This window comes from Abramis brama, assembly GCF_963993115.1.
Source record: "Abramis brama genome assembly, chromosome: 23".
NCBI classification, from domain to species: domain Eukaryota; kingdom Metazoa; phylum Chordata; class Actinopteri; order Cypriniformes; family Leuciscidae; genus Abramis; species Abramis brama.
In genome coordinates, this window is record NC_139985.1 from 15,308,680 (window position 1) to 15,330,096 (window position 21,417).

The following is a 21,417-nucleotide window of genomic DNA, read 5'->3' on the forward strand; positions in this document are numbered from 1 at the left end:
TTTAGTGTCATGTGTGTTACCTTGAATGACACTCTATATATTAGTATTTAGCTTCTCAGCTTCCTTCATCATGTGACATTCTCATCACCACCTGTTTTTGGTGTACTTCAATAGATTGGTATATTACCGTTATATCAGTTAATGAGATGAGTTTTTTTTACTGTAAATCTAAATTAAATCTGCAAAACCTAAAATGTTTCTACCGTATTTTTTTACAGTACATTTCTGTCAACCACAGCTTTCACCAAATTATTTTTTTTTTACAGTGTAGATAGTGAGGACAGAAAAATAAAAAGACTTTATAACCTTTAAAAGGGCTGAGAAGATGCTCTTTTAAAATTGATGTCGATGGCAAAACTCAAACGCCAAACCAAACTTAAACAGTAATTTGGTGAAATTAATCCGTTACTTATTTGTCTACCATTTTTGGACAGTTTTTGTTCCATTTGCATATGTCTTGGTAATATTTTAAATATTTAAAAATATTAAAATAATTAAATTCAATATTAAATAAATAAAATAGTAATTAATTATGAAAAAAAGTAAATAAAAATGAAATAATTATTGAAACGTAAAAAAATCAATTGCTGAAATGGTTTAAATAATTAAATTATCTTTTTTTGAGTAGATTTTTGATGTAATTTGATGAATTTTGGGGTGTTTTCATGCCTTTCATTTTGTACATTAAACAACTTTGGTACTTCAATATAAAATGAAGGTCGTGAAACAAAACTGGACTGGCTTGAGACAAGACCATGCCTGTGACTTTCTCTCACTTAAACAGCTGGTTCTCCTGGAGAATAAACTGAATACTTTTTTCTCCTCCATCATCCTTATTCACAAATCAAATTATGCAGTTTTCATAGTAAAGGGAGCTAAGTGCCCTATGCTGACCTCAGCCTGTGACCCCTTCTGTTCTCCAGGTTCCCTTTCCTCTCCCTCACCACATGCTGCCCCAACACGGGCTAAACGCCAGCTCGACGTAGGCTAACACTATTAAAAGCGTGTTTAAATGACTTATGAGCACTGAGACAACAGAGAGGTCGAACGGGCTGAGCACCCAGGGAGCACGAGAGAAAGGCCGAAGGCTGGGGAACGCTCCAAAGTGCCTCCGATATTGAAGATAAAAATCAACTAATCGAGTTTGAACTGCCAATACGTTCGATGAAGCCCGGTTGGGTTCAAAAGGCTTCTCTGCATATTTCAAGGTTACACTCTTAGTCACTTTGGCAGAAAACCGTTGACTGACTGGCAAGTCACAGTTATTTCATGAAAACGAATTGAGCTTCACACAAAGGAAGGTCTGAAATCAGTCAAATGGCAAAAGCTACACAAAACGTTTGATCAGGGACAAAATTTCCTTTAATTTACAATGTCAAAAGAGATGGAAATCAGTAAATAAACAGTTGTTCTCAAAAAGACGGATACTTGACAGAAAACTTACTTCAAAATGCATATGAAATTGGTGCAGGCGTCTTTTTCACAGTCATCAATGTCAACTAAGTGAACATATCAGTGCGAAACCACAGTTATGCAGTGACCTTCCTAACCTGAATTTCGACAAAACAAAACTAAATCTATAAATAAACCTGGAAACTTCCTGTAACAGCATATTCTACATATATAGACTTGCTAAAGCAAAGCGTCAGCTAGCTCTCAACGCTCTAAAGAGCAGAATGAACAGGGTTAAAGGCCAGTTGCTTTTGTTAGCTTGTTCTTTTCTTAAAGATAACCCCTGACCTGTTCTGGGGTCAGCAGTGCTCTGTCCTCACTGCTGATGGTGTCTGACTAGGTGCTGAGTGAGAGATCGGTCACTACGCACTGAACCTGAACACTGTTTGGTCAGATGCTGATTGGAGACGAGCACAGGTGATGAGTCAAACTGTCAGAAAGCATTGTGAGACTTTCCTTAGGCAAAAAAAGGCACATCAGCCTTAAACGTGTTCCGATTTCTAAGCATGTGACAGAACATCAATCACTGTGGTTCAATTCAATCCATAGGGAAGATACTGGTACATTTCAATCGATCAGAGGTGATTCTTGCATCGAAATCCTGTTCAAGGGTTCACTTAATGAAAATTCTATCATTTACTCACCCTCACGTCATTACAAACCTTTATGACTGACTTACTAAAGAAAATTATTTTAAATGTTTTTTTTTCAATGTTGTGTCCATGTTACGTTGGACAATGTCAATGTTGTTTGGACACCAATGTTCTTCAGTAAATCTTTTTTGTGTTCTGCAGATGATGTTCATTTTTGGGAGAATTGTCCCTTTAAGTTATATTATTTTAAGTTTATTAGCATATTAGTCACTAACACCAGAAACACTAGAGTATGAAAACCATTAATCTTTTCCAATGCATCGAAATGTCGATGAGGAGTCTTTTTTTTACTTCGAATCGAATGTAACATTGTGATTAATCTCAGAGCACTGTTATTTTAGCATTATTAATACACTATTATAGTATTTATTAATATTTTGAATTTTTATAGTTTCAGTTTTCATTTTAGCCATTTTATTAGTTTATTATATATATATATATATAAAATATATTTATTTATTTATTTATTTATTTGGGCTGTCGATTTAGCACGTTAATTAATTATTAATTAATAAAGTGATTTAACGCATTTAACGCACCTGCCCTGCCCCACTCCACCCCAGACCTACGTTCTTCATCTTACATTTCATACAGTTGATTTGTGACGAACATGAAGCAGTTAGAAGGCCCCTAAAATTCAAGTTATTAGGGCAAAAATGCCTCTGTATGATTTTTTCCCCTCATATTTATATCATATAATATAGTTAAAGGATTAGTTCACCCAAAAATTACAATTCTGTCTGAGAATTAATTTCTCAACCTCATGTCGTTCCAAACCCGTAAGACTTTCGTTCATCTTTGGAACACAAATGAAGATCTTTTTGATGAAATCTGAGGGCTTTCTGTCCCTAAATTGACAGCTACGCAACTACCACTTTGTACACAGAAGTACAACTTTTCAACAACTCAAGTTCAGAGTTATCAGAGATCGTAAATCTAATCTATGAATTGAGTGGTTTAGTCCAGTTTTCTGAAGAGACACGATCACTTTATATGATGAACAGATTGAATTTAGGCTTTTATTTCACATATAAACATTGATCAGCAAACATAAACAGAAGCTCAACTGAATCTGCTTGACACACGAGAACAAACCTCTTGCTGAAGCTCAAATGTGCTGTAAAACAAGAAATAACCTCATTGGTTCTTGCATGTCAAGCGAACATGCTTGAGCTTCCGTTTACCACAACTGATGTGCGAGTTGATTAATGTTTATATGTGAATAAAAGTCTAAATTCAATCTGTTCATCTTATAAAGCGATCGAGTCTCTTCAAAAAATAAAATTTTGGACTAAATCGCTCAATTTACATTTTTAGTTAACAACAATGTTAATTGTTTTTAATTGATTGACTGATAAAAGCTAGAAAAACAACTAAGGGACTAAGCATAGCATGTGCGACTGTAAGCGCTGTTAGAAACCCAACATTGCTGAATATGTCATAGCATGAGCATAGCATGTCACATGTGCGCTAATTGCTAGGATGTAACTGCTAGGCTCCGAAACAAAACATCTTACAGAAGTCAATGGTGGCACCTCCCTTCATATCAAATGTTGTACAAGCAGTCGCAACAAGCTCCTTTGGGACACTTCCTGTAAAATGTTTACCATTTGTCATCAACTTCAGTGTCTGTACTCCATGCTAAAGACAAAAAGATTGGATTAGTCCACCCACTGAAATAAATGACAAATGTCAAGATGTGAAATTAATGTCATAAATCATCCAAACAGTGTCAACCTGTGCTTTTGGCATCAGGGTTTTGTTTCGTAATTTGCAACCACAAAGAGTGAAAGGTAAAGCAGCTCACGTCAATATGGTATGATATACTGTATGTGATATACAGGACCATGGCAGTCTATGTATACATAACAAGTTTAATTAAAATTTAGTAATGACAAAAGGCCAATGCAACTGCAAGCTGCTCTATTAATAGTATATTGGATAGATGGACCTCCTAAAGGGAAGAGGACGCCCATCATCTTTTCCACAGCGAGGAGAGCAGTCCCCGCCCACGACTGGCCTCGTCACCTTGACAACAGGCCATAACACGAGTGAAGCCATGGTGACAGGCAGACAGACAGCAGAGAGACCAGGATGTAATCTGCTTTACCACACGGTCTTGGACTCTATCCAGTAGAATGAAATGCATTTCCAACCGAAAGCCATAAGACCCTCCTACATCCTGTGGCATAAACATCTAAATCCAGAACCCTAATACAGACTGACATTGATACCGATTCTGAAATCGCCAATATATTCAATGCAAATATGCATTTCAGCCATATTGGTCAACCGTAGAACGCAAGACTGTGGTGTCCGTTCCGTCTGTCATGCTCTTTGATGAGTGGCACGTGTGTCTCAGGTGTGTGACCGGTCCCGACAGCACAGGACGGCTGCGACAGTGGCTAATTAAAACATAAATGATGTGATTAAAGGGACAGACCGTTGCTTTCCCCACCTGGTGCCATCTTTTTTTGTCGAGGCAGACGCATGAGGTGCATCTGCTCTGCTGCAAAGACACAGCAAACCTGTTTTTATCACAAGCTTGTACTCTACCTTTGATTTAATCACTGCAATGCTAAAATCCCATTCGCCGTTGTCCCTTCAACATCATCAGATTATCGGCCTGAGACAGAGAGATTATGACGCTCCTCAGGAACAAAGAAAGATGAAGCCTATGGAAATACAGTGAGCAAAAGAGGGGTGCATCAAACTTGGATGCAAATAAGCCTTGCGGTGTGAAGGTGGACATAAAAAAAAATAGTCTACTCTCCAATAGTGTTGCAGTGAGGTGCTTCCATAACATGGCTCATTCAGTCATGTTTATAATGTATAATTGTATTATTATTTATAACCTACAACTAATTCATTATGGAGCTAACCGTTTGTTTGACTAAATTATCAGAAAATATTAGGGCTGCCCCCGCCTAAAGATTTTTCTAACCCCAATAGTAGTCATTCATTTAAGCCATTAGTCGACTAATCGCACGTTTATATTAATTTAATTACTTAAATATATACCGGGGGGGGGGGGGGGGGGGCTATCATAATATATAGCCTATTCCGCATTCCAGCGCATGGATAAAGCTTGCAGCAAAGCACCGGCAAAAGTAATGTTTATGAATGTGCTGGAAAAAATAGCATTGTTTATTAATAAACTAGTGTTTTCTGAGTCTGAGTGTTTTTTTCCGTGTCGGCTGCAGAGATGAAGTTGACGATACTGACTCTCATCTCCGCTGTAGGGACGCCTTTAGAGAGAAATTAGGGCTGCTCGATTATGGAAAAAATCATAATCACGATTATTTTGGTCAGTATTGAAATCACGATTATGTAACACGATTATTTCACATGACTTTGGGAACGTGTTGCATTTATTAAAAAGACACCTTTCAACAATTCTTAAAAATTTTTATTTTGAACATTTATTGTACTTTTTGAACTATTAAAATAAATAATATAACAGATAATACTTCAACAAGTATTTTCCCGCAGGTCTACCACTTATAATGCGGGAAATTCCCCCACAAACATTGATTCACTTTAGCAAGTAGATTGTATGAGTAGCCTAAATTAATCCACACAGATTATAAAATCAAATCTATCATTTTAAAACTTTCGCAAAGACGCAGTTTCACAAACCGCGTGAGTGTTCAGCGGTGCTGCGTCTTCTCTCTGTCTCTCAAAATGAAGAGACAAAGCAAGCGTCGAAACTACACTCTTGCGTTTAGGAGTCGGGACATGACGGAATTGTCACTTGCACAATCGGGCCAGTATTGCATCGTAACTAAAGTTGATCATTTTCACTTCTTTAAGTCTTATCAGTTTAAACATTCAAGCTGAGAGAGTTTACGGCTTCGGGAGGGGCGGAAGTGCGCGTGTCATTCAGAACACAAGAAAAAATAAGAGTGTTCTTGCAAAACAGAACATGGCATGGTTTTTATTCGATTGTATAATTTTATTCGATTCGATGTTGGTGATCGTTGGGAGCCGAAATCGAAATTCAATTAATTGCACATCCCTAAGAGAAATGCACCTTTTAAACAGACAGATTACATAATCAGAGAGTATTTGTTTTTTGATAAGAATTGGTTCTTTGAAAGTAGACATTTCAAGCTTTCTATAGATATATTTCACACTCCTGAGGCAAGTAGCCTATACACTGAATTTCAGTTCATTTTTGCGACGTCCTCCAGAGACAGAGACGTCAGAAAGCACATCCTGTTTGTTTTCTTTATATTACAAAAGCACAAAGTTTTATTTTATTTTATTTTAAGGTGACGTAGTTACATGTGTACTTCTTTGAGCACGAGAATTTCCTTCTTTTTTTATCATTATTGACCTCAAACTTTGAACGGTAGTGTATACTGGTATTGTTCATCCATCCCATCCATATGGATACAAACAGAGGGGTGCAAGAGGTGAGGAGTTACTAAACACAGGAAAAGGTAAGCATAAAATTGTAAAGGGGCATGTAAGAAGAAAGAAGAGGAAAGGCACAGTTCATGTTTAATGATCACTTTCATATGTCAGTAGCGATAATCAAAGGCTGAACACTTTAGTTTGGCTACTTGTGTATGAAACTGTATGTCCACATAACCCACAGCTGCACTGAAACAAAACTCTCACCTGGAGTAATGTAGAGTTACAGGAACAGGTCAGCTCACCCAGATAAAAGTTCTTGGTTTAAATTTTTTCGCATGAAGCATAAAATAAGACATTTTGAATAGTGAGAAACTGATAAATCGGTCTTTAGCTATTTTAAAGAAATATTTTACCCCTAAAATTTTAAATAAATATTGAATAATTTTCTGAAAGTCAGACAACATTGACCCCACTGACTTTCATTGTATTGACAAACATAATTTTTGTTTGTTTATTTATTTATTCATTTTCCACAGAAGAAAGTCATTATCAACTCATTTAAAGGAATCTCTAAGATGGCACATTGTGATTGGTCAAGTGGCAACGAATGAAGCTTGGCATCACTGACATCAAACCTGGAAACTTGAAAAATAATTCATACAGGTTTGGAACAACATGAGGGCTAGTAAACAATGACAGCATATTCATTTTGCATTGACCTAGCCTAATCCTTTGAATGTAGAGTAAATATTCAACATTAATTCAGTTGGGCTGTAGTTTGTACTCCAGCAATACAATGGAGTTTTGTAAGTGTGGAATTCTGACTAACTCTCCACAAACCTTTCGTCAAATTGGGGGCTGGGGATGCTGGCAAAATGAAAACAAGGTGGCCGCTAAGCAGTTGAGAAGTTCATCCAAAGTTGACTTTCTCTCTTTCCATCGACTTCTCTCTATCCCCCCCCCACCTCTCCTTCCTCTAGGCTCAACTGCCGAAGAACGCATCTGGTAACATTTACCTCGTGACTTAAAACTTTTCTCTACTATTATACAACAGGGCCCTAAACACAACACAAACACACACCAAGTCTTGCTAACTTTTTACAATGGTAACAAGACCAGACCAGGGCTTTACCCTCCCGTGGGCTCATTCAGGTGAGCCCGTTTTACGAGCATTCTTCAGCAAAGGGTGAGAAAGCCAAAAAACGAGAGAGAGAAAAAAAAACAGGAGTGTGCACTTTTCACTCTTTAAACCTCGTTAGCAAGCAACCCCCCCCCCTCTTTTCTATCTGCTTTTGACGGCAAAAACAGGAAAACAATGATGGATCGTGGAGAAATCCGAAGCTGGAAAATTCAACAAATTAAGTACGACAGCAATGAGTAAATGAAAAACTGAACACTGTATTTTCCTCCTCAAGCCCTTTCACCCTCTCAAGAGAAAGTATTCATGCACAGAATGCGTTTGCATACGTTTCCAAGTTTCACTTTCAGACACCCACAGTACTGCAGAGAGCTTCCTTCCGCGTATGTGTGCATATCGAGCACACGCCGTCGCCAGGCACATCCAGCTCGACGTCACCGCCCGAACGACCTTGAGCCAGTCGTGCAGGAGTGTCGTCATGGCAACACAGCTTTACACAAGCAGCCACAGCTGGATGCAACTTACAAATTCCTCTTAAATTCGACTTGTGCTATAGGACACTGAAGGGAGCTGTAAAACGTATCCGGAGCGCACGACGACACTCGCTTGCAGATGCCACGCAGAGACTCTTAATTATGACTCACAAGTTTCCAAATGATTCGCACAGAAATTTTGACATACGACAAACAAACCTTCACAGTTGAGCTCTTGATCCGTGTCTAAAGAGTGAAGGGAGAAAGTTCACAACATGTTGTTTATTAACTGAGTAAACAAAGACAGAAAGGAATTAAACGCATTACTGTCTCTGGACTGCATTGAGAAGGACTAACTTTACTTTTATGCTTGTTTTTCTAGTTAGCAAACCGGAAACTTAGCAGCGGTCTACAAATTAGCATCGTAAATCCAAATCCAGGAGTTACGTATGAAAATGTTTTCGCGGAGGATCGTTGAGGTGCAGTAAATCATTAATATCCTGAAGGTTCCAAGAGGTTCATCACGAGATGCGAGTCAACCTCGCCACACATATTAAAAGTTTACAGGGCTAAAATAACCCGCCTGCACCAACACCTTTAACTACTCAGAGCAAAAAGTCATCGCAAGTAACAGGTATCACATTTCAATTAGTGCAACAATCAAGCTTTTGTTTCAACCCACTGCCACCAACACAAGCGCCTTGGAGCAACACTATACACCCCCCCCACACACACCATTAATCTTACATTTGAAACAAACACACAGATACTTGATATTAACTGGACCATTTTCCCTGCCCTGAAAATAACCGTCACCCACAACCACAGTGTTTTCCTTCTTTCACTCTCACATCGCGCTCAGAGAACGGCAGCATTTCAGCTTCTTCATGTATCGAGGACTGAAAAATGCTAAATGAGCTAAGGCCGATCAGATAGGTGTCAGAAAGGTGACGGGAAGCACATTAGTCATTCTGCTGTTTCGCTAGTCACAACCTCCTGTGATCCAAGAAGAAAGCCACAAAATATCTGTGCAAAAACGAACATCTATTATAGATAAGACATTATGGAATAGTTCAACAAAGAATGAAAATAACATCCATATTTAATTTCTGTCTTCATTTGAACACAAAAGCTGAATTTTGCATGAATATTCTAGTCGCTCTTTTCCAAATAATGGAAGTGAATGGGGACTAGGGCTGTCAAGCTCCAAAATTACCCCGCAATAAATAGATATATTAGGGATGCACGATATATATCGGCCGATATACGGTCACTGTTTGCATTCTCGGCCCGAAAAGAAAATTTGGACGATATATTAAAGCCGACAAATAATGGATTATTTCCTACAGCTGAGACGCTTCAGATGCGCACTGTTCGCCATGATGGTTTTTAATTGCTTGAAATGTGATAGGAATCACTTCAAAAAGGAAAACACGTTAAGTGCAACATGAAATTATAATGAGAACATTATAATTGTGCTTGGGACATGGCTTTTAATGGTGGTGAGACTTGTGTTTTTTGTAATCAGGCTCTCAAAAATGACATAAAAATTTGGATTTTGATTTATCTGTTAATGAATCGGTTATCGGCTTAAAGAATTATCGGTTATTGGTATCGGTTTTATGGTAAAATGTTCATATTGGTGCATCCCTAATATATACACATACATATATCGAATATATATATCTAATATATATCTAATATATATATATAATATATATATATATATATATATATATATATATATATATATATATATATATAAAATATATATATATATATATATATATATATATATATATATATATATATATATATATATATATATATATATATATTACTAATATATAAATACTATACTGAATTAGGCTATTTGTCTGAGTTGGATCATTTGACTGAATCGACTGCTATGAGTTCAAATAATTGACCAGCGTTGTTACAGTTTACTAAAATAATATTAAAATCGTTTCCTTAAATTTAAATAAAGTTAACTATTTGATAAAAAATTTATGAAAGTTAGACATTTGAAATAACTAACTGAAATAAAATAAGCTGAAGACGTAATAAATTTACTAAAAATTAAAAATGTAATTAAAAAGCTAAATATAAATATAAAAAAATAATACAAATAAAAAAGGAACATTACTAAAAATCTAAAAGCTAAAAATAAAAGCTAATTTACAAAAATCTAAATAAATAATAGCATATAAATAATAATAAAATAACATTGACTCAATGGTTCAAGTTTATGGCCACTGGGTGGCAAACATATCAGTGAATAACAACTTAAATTTTGGTCTGTTCATAACACAATGCTTCAGAAATGAAATAAAGTGCACAAGTCATATGGTCAACTTTTATGATACTTTTATGGTGCTTTTGCCTCAAGTTGTTCTGATTCAGTCTCATTACATTGAAAAGATATACAGGTACATCCCTAAAAATTATAAACAACAATTCTTTTTATTATTTTAACTTCTTTTAACTATTCCTTGAGCCACAACAGTGAAATCAAAATAAGAAAAAGATGCTCAAATCAAAACTCAGATGGTCCTTCAAAAAATCATGGGAAAACTTTTGCACAAGCATTTTTTTCTTCCCCTGAGAGAGTCCGAGTTAATGAGTTATAGAGCCAGAGCTAACAAATGGACGAGGACAGAGAATCTATGCATCCTTTAATTCTTAACCCCATCTGCAGTCAAAGCGTTCAACACAAGATTGATTCATAGTTAATGCAGCCTGACGCTCGGCGTGTGAGAGAGAGGGAGCTGCGGAGAAAGGAACAGATAAAGGGGGAAAGAGGGGGGCGGCCTGCGACTAGTGTGAGGAAGAGTTCAGAGGGTCTTTTCCCACACGCAGTCAGGGCATCCGTGGGTCCCGTAGCGTGTGAGCACCAACATACACGCACGTTCTGTTCTCATGCATCCACGGAAATGTTTCAAAAATACACATTCATGTTAAACTATTTTTAAGCTGTGAATAAGTGCACTAGTACAGGCTAAAAAGGCTGCAGACCCAGCTTTGAAATTTAATTACATTAATTATCAGGAAGATTTTCTATTACACTGTAGAGGCATTAAAAGCAAATCAGTTATGGTTCTTCTAACAATATGTTATTAAACAGTGCAAGCATGATATCTACCTGTGCCTTCAGTGTGCAAATAATAACCAAAAGTATATTTCAAAGCGTCTACACATGTCAACATGAGTGCATGTGGATTTCAGGGAAACGTCGGTCCTACAACTGTGGTTCTGTGATGTTTCTATAAATGGACAGTGAATATTTTTGAAACGTGGGATGTGGTCAAAGTCTCCTAGCTCACAAACTGCAGCATTTGGATCACTACAAAATGTGACTCGCTTTGAATTCAGAAGAACATCAAACTTTCCAGTAGCGCTGCAGTGCACTGAATACCTCAGGCTAAATCATTGCAATTAACATTGCAAGTGCAAAGAATGGGAGTGTTAAAAATAGTGTCTGATGACTCTGATAAGAAAAGTTCATGTTCCTACGTTCACAATGTACACGTTCCTAAACGCGTCTGCCATGTCCAACAATACTGTCTGGGTGGAGATCACTGGAGTTTGTGACAGCCATAATTCAAGCGTCTAGTACAGTAGGTAGGTACAACCTGCTACACCACACTTTGTCACCATGAATACGCAATACAACAACAAAAAAATGCAAAATCTAAACGATAAGAGTTATCCTGCTGACTTGTGCATCACTAAAGTGGTCAACTGATTTTAATTGTATTAACCCTTGAACCGTTTTGTCAGCTGATAAATACAGCACAGTTTGGTAGGTAGGAAAGTAAAAGCATAAAAACACTGTAAATAATGCCTAGCTTTGATTTGTTCATTGCTGGCCTATGATAATTTTATCTCCACCCTCAGTGTCATTAACCAGGAAACCATCTTGTTGTTTGGGTTATTTGAACTTCATGAACCAAGAGCAAAAGCAACAAAACATCCTCATAACATAACATCACATCACACAATACATCTTGAACAGATCGTTTGAGGTCAATAAGTTTTTCACGAAAAATCCGAAAGAAAAAAGTTGGAAGAATTTATAAAAATATGTATTTGTGATAGTGACAGATAAAGGGTTAAGAATATGTTATGCTTAAGCAAACTAACTTCAGCTCATGTTGAGTAAACTATCAGGTGATCCACAAACTGGTAAACAAACTTGCTGCTGATCAAAGATTTAAAACAAGGGAAAAAAAATCTATTGATTGTGGAAATAACCTTAAAATGATAAAAACCAACAACGGTAATAGTACAGTAAATTAAAAAAAAAACTTAATTATTTTGAGTTGTAGTTCACCTCAAAAGATTCAGACTAGATTCAAACCTCTTCAAAATGTTCACCAACTTAGGAAAACAGTGTTAAAATGCGTCGATTAATGAGAAAATGTTATTATGGTCGCTGAAGAATACAAAAATCCACAGACGGATCTTGTTATGAAAAGTAAACAAACATGCTGGAGAATGTTGTATCTGGCAACACTGTTACTACGATTATTGTCTCAAAGGCAGAATAACTAGGTGGCAAGATTCTCACCGTGGACAAGAATGTACTTCTGAATAACCGGCATCACGTAACATTGTTTCACGAACACAACAATTGGTTAAATGTCTCCATTTACGATCGCGATGAAGTGTTTCGGTTCACTTACCGGTGTAAATGTATCCCGTGAAACACTCCAGTTTCTTTAAGCCACTTCTACGCATCCGCCATCTTCAGCATTAGCTATGTTTGTTTAAATGGGAAACACTCCCAAAGCTTAAAGAAGCCTGCCTGAACCATGCGCGCGGGGAGTTCTGGGTAATGTCGTTCTGCCATCCGGGCGCTCAGCACATTCCACCCAGAGCTAAAGAGGAAAGAAACTACAAGTACATGAACCCCCGCAGATCGAAAACTAGACATCCAGTAGGCGATGGGCAGTAGTAGCAATATCGTAGAAAAAAATATAGTGCGTTTATTTTTAGCTCATCCAAGTACCACATAGAGATAACAGTCACGTATCCCTAATGAGTAGGCTGACGTACGCCTTTATTTACATATTTGAGTGTGATTAATTCGCTGTCTTCGCGAGAGATCGAATTATTTGTTCGCATCACACCTTTTTATTCATTGTCTGTCAAATCAAATCACTTTATTGTCACTACTACATGTAGCCTACATAAATCTCGTGTTGTCCACCAACATTGCAGTCATGAACAGTGACAGTAAAAGACAATGTACAAGAATACACAATATTGGCCTACTCATTTCACAGTTTATACATTATAGTATAGCCTACCTACACATTATAGGCCTACACACGATGTATACATCACGCAATACAGACGATCTACAAGCAATTGAACAGTTACTTGAAGTTTCAAATAAGTTGCAGAATGTATCTCAATATGCATATTAAGAAGTAGTTAAATTTGCCAGCAAACGTGAAAAAAAACTACCCTAGATGATATTTAAAGTAGGCCTAGCTAAGATTTAAATTTTTTTTGTTTTGTTTTCATTTTTGGTGGCAAAATGTATTTTGTATTACAAACAAAGTATTTCATATTCTAGACATGATATTATGCATTGATTTTTTGATGCACTGACATAAGCCATTTTTCCCAATTGATGATGCTTGATCCAGGTGGCATAGCCTACAGTATGTTTTTATATGGTTAAAAAGAAATGTGTTCTTGTAAAGGTATGCCACTGAAAATCAATTTAAGTGTTCAAACATTACCAAATAATTGAAAAAAGTTCATTCCTGACGCTTTTGCATGTTTTTGCATAGAAAAGGCTACAAAACTTGTATATAAATGACAAAGCAAACACTGATATAGCTTTACTGTAAACTAGGCATGTAGATCTGATATACATAATAATCTCACACTCTGTGTGTATATATATATATATCTTCATGTAAAGAGAACTGAATGGTCAAAAAGGCATTTTAGGATGCACTCGTACTCTTGTGGTCTGCAGAGGCTGTAAGTGCTCTGCCCTCTGAAGACCAGACATGGAAGATAGCAACGAACTCGTCTCCATGGTGATCTGTGAGGCATACCAGTGTAGAATTTCAACTGTTGGAGGAGACAGCGCTAAAGAGGGAGGGAGGGAGGGAAGGAAAAAGAGAGGGGAGGTAGGAACGGTGGGAGGGAGGGGGAGGGGAGAATGAGAGAGAGTCAGACTGAGAAAGAGAGAGAAAGAGAGAGAGTAGTAATTAGCTCATTGCTTGCTGTTTCCTGTCTTGACAGTTCCCTGCTATACAACCTCTGCTCTCATTTGGCCAAGAAAAACTTAGCCGTGAAACTGAAGCATCAAGCAATTTAGCTGGAAAAAAAAAATGAAAAGAAAGTCCAATTTTATTTGTTGACTGTTTATTTGACGCCAAGGAAATGCGTCAAGGTTAAAGCGGATTGGTATTTTTTAAAAATCTTAATTTTAAATATTGATGAATTATAACACTATACGAGATGAAAAATGTCGGTTATGAGCTTATTCGCATTTGACCACAAGACTGAGAGAGCCCCAATAACATTCTTGAGAAGCCCAGAAAGAGGCCCATAGACCTGTTGTTGTTCCCTCCCCCAATTCACAGCACAATCTGACTTCCCCCTTCCGAGAGTGTGAGATGGTTTACCCCCCAACCCCCTCACTCTGTCCGTCCCCTTTGAAAGGACAGGAGATAGCATTTTAAAAGGACAGGAGATGAGCCCCCAATCATCTGCATCTATAGATTCTCTACCTGCAAACATGCAGTCATGAACCTCTCTTTCTTTCACCCATCCCCTCTCCAGATGAAGTGCTTTAAAGATTTATTAGGTTAAATCGCCTCTTTAGGAGTGTACGAATGATCATTGAGTATGAAATTGAAAGTGCAATAATTACAAATGTTTAATACTAGGTTAGGAAATTGTATCACTGGGGTTGAGGCTCCTTGAGGCAATCAAGTGTTTGATAAAAGAGATACATTAAATGCTATATTACTCATAGATCTCTCTGGAGACCTTCCAGGCTGTCAGTATTTTTAAAATATATATACAGTATATTTTTATATACAGTGTTTTTAATAATTAAACTGCATTTTAAAGCTGTGACTCATCTGAAAATCGTAAGATACTGTAGATATGGAGCTGAATGAAATCAGTGTGCCTATGGGAAAACTCTCCATATCATCAATATTTCTTTGGCTTGAGATCTTCCATGCTGTGTGAGTGTGTGTCTGTGTCAGTATGTGTTTTGATTTATTAATGCAGCAGGGAGTCTCAGACAGCTGTCCTCAGCACAGATGACAACATGAGGAGCAGAAAGCTGAATAGCCTCCTCTAGTGGACAGCCTGTGATATGACCTTAAGTTACAGGCCTCTGACCTCAATGAACGTTTTTAGTTGAAGAATCGTGTAAGTAGGCCTATTTAAAATTCTATTTGTTTGTAAATATTATTACAAATGGCTTTGGATTCTGTTAATGTAGGTATTAACATCTGGTCTGTGATTTGAAATGGAACTATTTGTGACATATCTGGTAATATGTTCTCACACAAGTCTGTGTTTGAATTTTAAAAACTCAAAATGTGACAGACATTTAATAATAATAATAATAATTCCTTACATTTATATAGCGCTTTTCTCTGCACTCAAAGCGCTTTACATAGAAGGGGGAATCTCCTCAACCACCACCAATGTGCAGCATCCACCTGGATGATGCGACGGCAGCCATATTGCGCCAGTACGCCCACCACACACCAGCTTACTGGTGGAGAGGAGACAGTGATGAAGCCAATCAGTATATGGGGATGATTAGGAGGCCATGATGGACAGAGGCCAAGGGGCAAATTTGGCCAGGATGCCGGGGTTACACCCCTACTCTTTTTCGAAGGACATCCTGGGATTTTTAATGACCACAGAGAGTCAGGACCTCGGTTTAACGTCTCATCCGAAGGACCCATGACATTTGACAGTCATGGGTTGAATGAAATGTAAATAGACATTGGTTCCATTTTTGGGAGTGGTGTATATATCTTTCCACCAGAGATATGTGACCTTGCCAGATTAAATTCATGATCACTGCTAATGAGTTAGCTTTTTATGTGATGAATAAGTAACACATATGTGTCAAAAAATACTGAGCTATTATTGTTAATTGACAGACTTGACTGTCTGTTCCATACACTTACGTTGAAGGAAGGACCCAAGGTATATCTAGAAACAAATATGTTACCAAATATTCAAGTTTGGAGAGGATAAATGTAAAAACTACAGGGATAGTTTACCCAAGTTGTTCTAAACCTTCGGTGGAACATAAAGTAAGATATTTTGATGAATGCTGAAAATGAAACAGTTTTGGTGACCATTGACTTCCATTGTATGGACAAAAAAATATCTTATTTTATGTTTCACAGAAAAAAAGAAATTCATGCAGGTTTGGAATGACATGAGGGTGAGTAAATGATGACAGAATGGGACTGTCCCTTTAAGAGTTGAAGTCATTGAGTCATTGAACAAACCATGTTGATTTACCATTAATTTGACTATTAGGCCGAAAGTGACCCTCTCATTTCCTTACAGCTTTGTCTAAGCAATTGGGCTAGTAAGGGCCACCTAGAACACCCTAGCAAGAGGATAATGCACATTCTATAATGTGTGTTTTGTTGTTTCTTAGATAATAAGACAAGAAGTTTGGTTTTGCAAGGAGACAACAGGCGTGGGTGGGGTGTGTTCTGGCAGATGACTCACTCAAAGCAAAGGTGCTTCAGAACCTGTCTAACTAGAGTCTAACTAGTTTTAGATAAGCTGACCACACCCTCTCAGGTCAGTCGGAAACAAACACATGCTCATGACACCTTGGTGATGAGTTAAAGCTGAAAAACAATACACAACTTTTAAGATCTGAACAGATTTAGGCATCATATTCTTGCCAAGTTATGACTGTTAAAACTGGGCATCGTACACTATTGATCTGATGATCACACATTACTTTTGGAAGTCTTTCCAAACAAACTTGTGTGGAAACATGCGCCTTGCTGCTAGGAGACGAATGACAAATGAAGCTGTTCTAAAACCAGCTCAAAATATCAAACAAGTTTGATATCCTGTGACTGGATGGAATCCAGGATATATATATATAAAAATACAAATAAATAATTAATCAGTGTGTCCATAATATGCTATTTTCTGTTTAATCTGTCAACTCAAAACTGCAGAATGGCTCTGACTTTCGCCAACTAGCATCAACTTTTCCAGACTGTAAATTGGCAAAAAATTTGGCCAATTTTTTTTATGTATTCCAGCCTTAAACTCAGCATGAAATCAAAACCTACCTATTTTTTATGGAATATTGTTGTATTTATTATAAATTATTTACCTGTGCACAACCTTTTTTTTCTAATTCATGCGCCTTTGTAATCTTTAATAAAAATAACTTCCTCTCCCTCTTGCAACGACATGACACTTCCTGTGTTTTTCAGCACGAGAATCTGTCACTCACATGACATCACGACAAAAGCAAACTACAACCATCCATATTAATCAATAGCAAATGGACAAAATCAAGTCCCTCCCTACTTGTCTTGTTCGATAAGCTGTTTTACTCAGATATGCATCACAATAGAGAAAAAAATAATATAGCAACTTCCATTTCATGCTTACTTTAAGTCTCTCTCATTATAGTTTGATTAAAGATCAACTATAACATCATGAAATAACTAAAACTTAATGATTTTGTTTTACTTAAATAATCTTTTTTTTTTTTTAAATAAAATAAAAATTGCACCATTAGATTATTGTATGACATACAAAATACTTTTGTTAGAGTAAAATCACACTTAACAGCAATGTACTTCAAGAAACACCTAGGTTGTAAACAACCCGTGTTATGATTTTGTAGAATCAGTGTGGTAAGAATTAGTGAATGATTTAGAGGTAGATGTAGTGAATGATTAACAAATTGAGTGAACTTCTCTAACTGCATATATGTATCTAAATATATGTATTAAGGCCAAAAAAACATGGATGAACTTGATATTCATCATTTAAGGTCGATTTTTTCTCTCAGTGGAAAGTTTAATTTCAGGACTCAAGGCCTTGTGCTTGTATATAGTGACACTGATTCCACTTTAATAATTATTTGTTTTAATTAAGTGTAAAACATCTTTAACAAGAGATTGACTGTGTAAGGTTGAGTAATTTAACTCAGTTTTAGCTATACAGATCAAGGCCTAGCTCCTCTTTTAGTCCACAATCCTGCCACGGCCTGTCTGTACTGAACAAAAGACATTTACTCAGGAAACGTGTCAGCCAATCAGCTGCTGCCTTTCATCCTGCCTCTGAAAACCAGCCAATCAGGGAACTGCTTCCATAGCCGTTATCAGAATGTTGGCTTGGCTGGCTTGGAGAGCCGAGACTGCTGTGCAGAGAGAGAGAGAGAGAGAGAGGGAGGGCTGTCCTCCATGTTTTAATAAGCATTGACATTACCCACTGTTTTAAGCCATGCATCCACAGAGGTAAGAGATTTTTCATTGCTTATATGCTTTTTACACTACCTGTTAATGCTAATGGTTGAATTATGTTATGCAGAAATACTGGATTTTCTGAGAGACAGGGGACAAAAACCTGTCCCAACTCCAAAGAGCTGGATCCTGGCAGGCAGAGGCAACTCAGAAATCACACTCACACTGTGTTTTAGTCTCCAGGATTGCATGACTGACCTGTGCTAACTCTGTGACCAAAATGGCCTCTTCTGTTCTCTGTCCTAGCAATGTTTCTCAAGAGTAGGAGAGGAGCACAGTCGTGTCAGGTTGTGTCACAGGCCAGGCATCTCAAAATGGAAGGCCCTGAGGAGCAGACAGTGCTGGCTGTGAGAGGAAACGCACATGTAGAATGGCTGAGTTTTGGCTCAGGTTGCAAGTTAAAGCAACACTTTTCAATGGCTGACATAATGCTGAATGTGCATTTTGCTCAGGAAATAGGCCTAATTCGCAAAAGCATACAGCAGATTGATTTCACTGACAGAGTTATCGGATCTGAAATAGAAGAAACTCTCTTTTCTATAAATAGATGCACATAGATGGTGAATTAGGCTTGTGTTTGACTTTCTAAGTTAAATACAGGCTTCTGTCTGTTTACTCGGGTTGTGAAGAGTCAGTACAGGCCAGGCATTTTATCAAAACTTAGTTGTGGTATGAGTTGGCAGCCATTTCAGACAGACTTCCTTTTTCAGCTGCGCAACCACAAAGACTGTTTTTGTGTTTGTGTGTGAATATAAGCGTTTTACTTAATGTGGCTTCATTAATATTACGTTTGAATTCAGCATTTTAAATATTTCTTTTGGATGGCATGTATTTAGTATAGCAAGGGCCTGATCAGAAGGTCATAGCAAAGGACTCTGGACTAGTGGTGTTTTTCCACAACCATAATATCAAAGTGAGGTGATTTTAGTTTTTAATCTGCTGTAGCAATCATTGTCTGCAAGTAAAAACCTGTGCGTTTCACAGTTTGTATGTTAAAGTGATTAAACCTGATTGTCTGTCGGGTTCACCTGTCTTGATTGACAGTGCATAAGTGCACTTGTGATTTCCTAAAATATGTTTGAGCTTATACTTCTAGAAATGTGATTTTATCTTTTATTGCTGAGATTTTTGGGGGATGGATGAGTTTTATGTGTTAAAAATAAAGGAGCAGATGATTATTACTACAGGAAAATAAGAAAACAAATTATTTGAATCATAGCTATCAACAATTTAAAATTAATTTATTATTATTATTAGCTGTAGACAAATTTAAATTTAAAATTAATTTATTACTATTATTAGCTGTAGACAAATAAGACAAATACTATATAATTACATATATCATCAGGAATTATTCATTCATAAATATGAGTTGTACCACATGACATTTTACAACCTGAACTAACTAAGGTCTGATGTTTAAGAGACTTGTTGACCTTGACACAGTCATAAAGGGTCTGCAGGAGTCCTCTCTATGACATCATTTCCTGTTTTTATTATCATCATCATCATCACTGTTGTTGTTTTAGAAAAAACTAATCAAATAAATTTTTGATGGTCAGACGACATGACTTGTTGGACAAAGTTTTTCAAATGTTAATAAGCAGTGAAGCAGTTTTATTAATATATATTTTTTCTAAAACAACAACAGTGATGATGGTGACGATGATGATAAGAATAAAATATGCCACTAATTAATACGGTTTTCTTTTTTTTAAAAGGCTTTTTTTCCATTATGATATTAAGAAAGTGCCACCCTGACATTTTTTACTTTATGCCCCCTCAAAAATATCTAAATGATTTTTAATACAGAAATTAAAACCATGCTCATTATAGGTTTATTCAAGTTATTATATGTATAAATGGTATTTTTAATGTGTATTTGTGGGGGGAAAACACCCCCAAAACAATAGATCCAGACAGAAAAATGAGCATCATCATGTCATTGATCCTATTACAACATTACTGTGCAAACTGAAAATATTTTTAGATGGTTCATGAGCTCATTTTGGCAGGCGGCTGACTGTAAGTAATCTCCAGCAGCTAAATGGGAGAACATAAGGAGTATTCCCAAGACCTGCAATTTAACACGACTCCGATTACATTTTCCAGCCTTTTCTTTGTCTCATGGTGTTAAAAAAGGCCCTTACTGCATTCCTGTGAGTCGCTCATTTGTCAAATCTCCATCCGGCTCTTACTTAACACGACAAGGAGAGAGAATGTGATCAAAATGGTCGCCCTTAGTAGTGACTTCAGGAGGGGGAGGAGGATAAAACCATCTGACATGTTTGTCCGAAACATCTACGTCCTGTGTTCATTCACACCGGTAGATTTCAGAGTAGAAGATGAGTATTTTCCTGGTAAATGGCAGCAGCAGCAGCAGCAGCCCTCCCTGCATTGCAGCAGTGTATCAGAGCAGAGAGAGGGGAGCAGGGAGAGCCTGTGTGGCACACACAACGCCAGCCGCCCAATCACGCGCCTCCGTGTGGCTCTCAAACCAATCGGCAGCACACAGCTGAGGTTAAAGATTGACAATCGCTCTGAGAGCAGCAGGGAGAGCAAGGCCCTTCTGGAAAATTCTGCACCCATCTTTGTCTCATCCCTCACTGCCTTTAAATCTGAAAAAGAGCCCATTTAAAAGGCTCAGCCTGAAGAATCTGTGTACTGTGCCTGTAAAGAAAAAGGTATGCTGTTATTATATGTCAGTTTTTAGATGGAGAATCATACAATGCTAGTGGGATTGCGTGTTTTTTGGGGGGAGGAAGCTTGTATTTTAAGTGCATACGTGTTTCTGTGATTGTATTTTGCCATTTTTAACT

The 21,417-nt window shown here is 37.2% G+C and overlaps 2 protein-coding genes across 7 annotated transcripts in view; one reads left to right on the forward strand and one right to left on the reverse strand.

Annotated features, from left to right (window-relative positions):
- ncoa3 (nuclear receptor coactivator 3) overlaps positions 1 to 12,890 on the reverse strand; it is a 47,888-nt gene extending 34,998 nt beyond the window's left edge. Inside the window, exon 1 of the mRNA XM_084101120.1 lies at positions 12,764 to 12,890. The gene's annotated coding sequence lies outside the window, so the exon portion shown is untranslated. The remainder of the gene's footprint in view (positions 1 to 12,763) is intronic.
- Positions 12,891 to 18,457: 5,567 nt separating this feature from the next.
- The window catches only part of zmynd8 (zinc finger, MYND-type containing 8), a 28,839-nt gene continuing 25,879 nt past the window's right edge, over positions 18,458 to 21,417 (forward strand). For 3 of the 6 annotated variants that reach the window (XM_084101122.1, XM_084101124.1, XM_084101126.1), the window contains exons 1-2: positions 18,471 to 18,592; positions 18,666 to 18,740. In XM_084101122.1, coding sequence (XP_083957248.1) covers positions 18,579 to 18,592; positions 18,666 to 18,740 — 89 coding nt within the window. In that variant the 5' untranslated portion in view covers positions 18,471 to 18,578. Of the gene's footprint in view, positions 18,593 to 18,665; positions 18,741 to 21,154; positions 21,283 to 21,417 lie in introns of those variants that run through there. The other 3 variants (XM_084101123.1, XM_084101127.1, XM_084101125.1) reach the window with 2 other exon arrangements.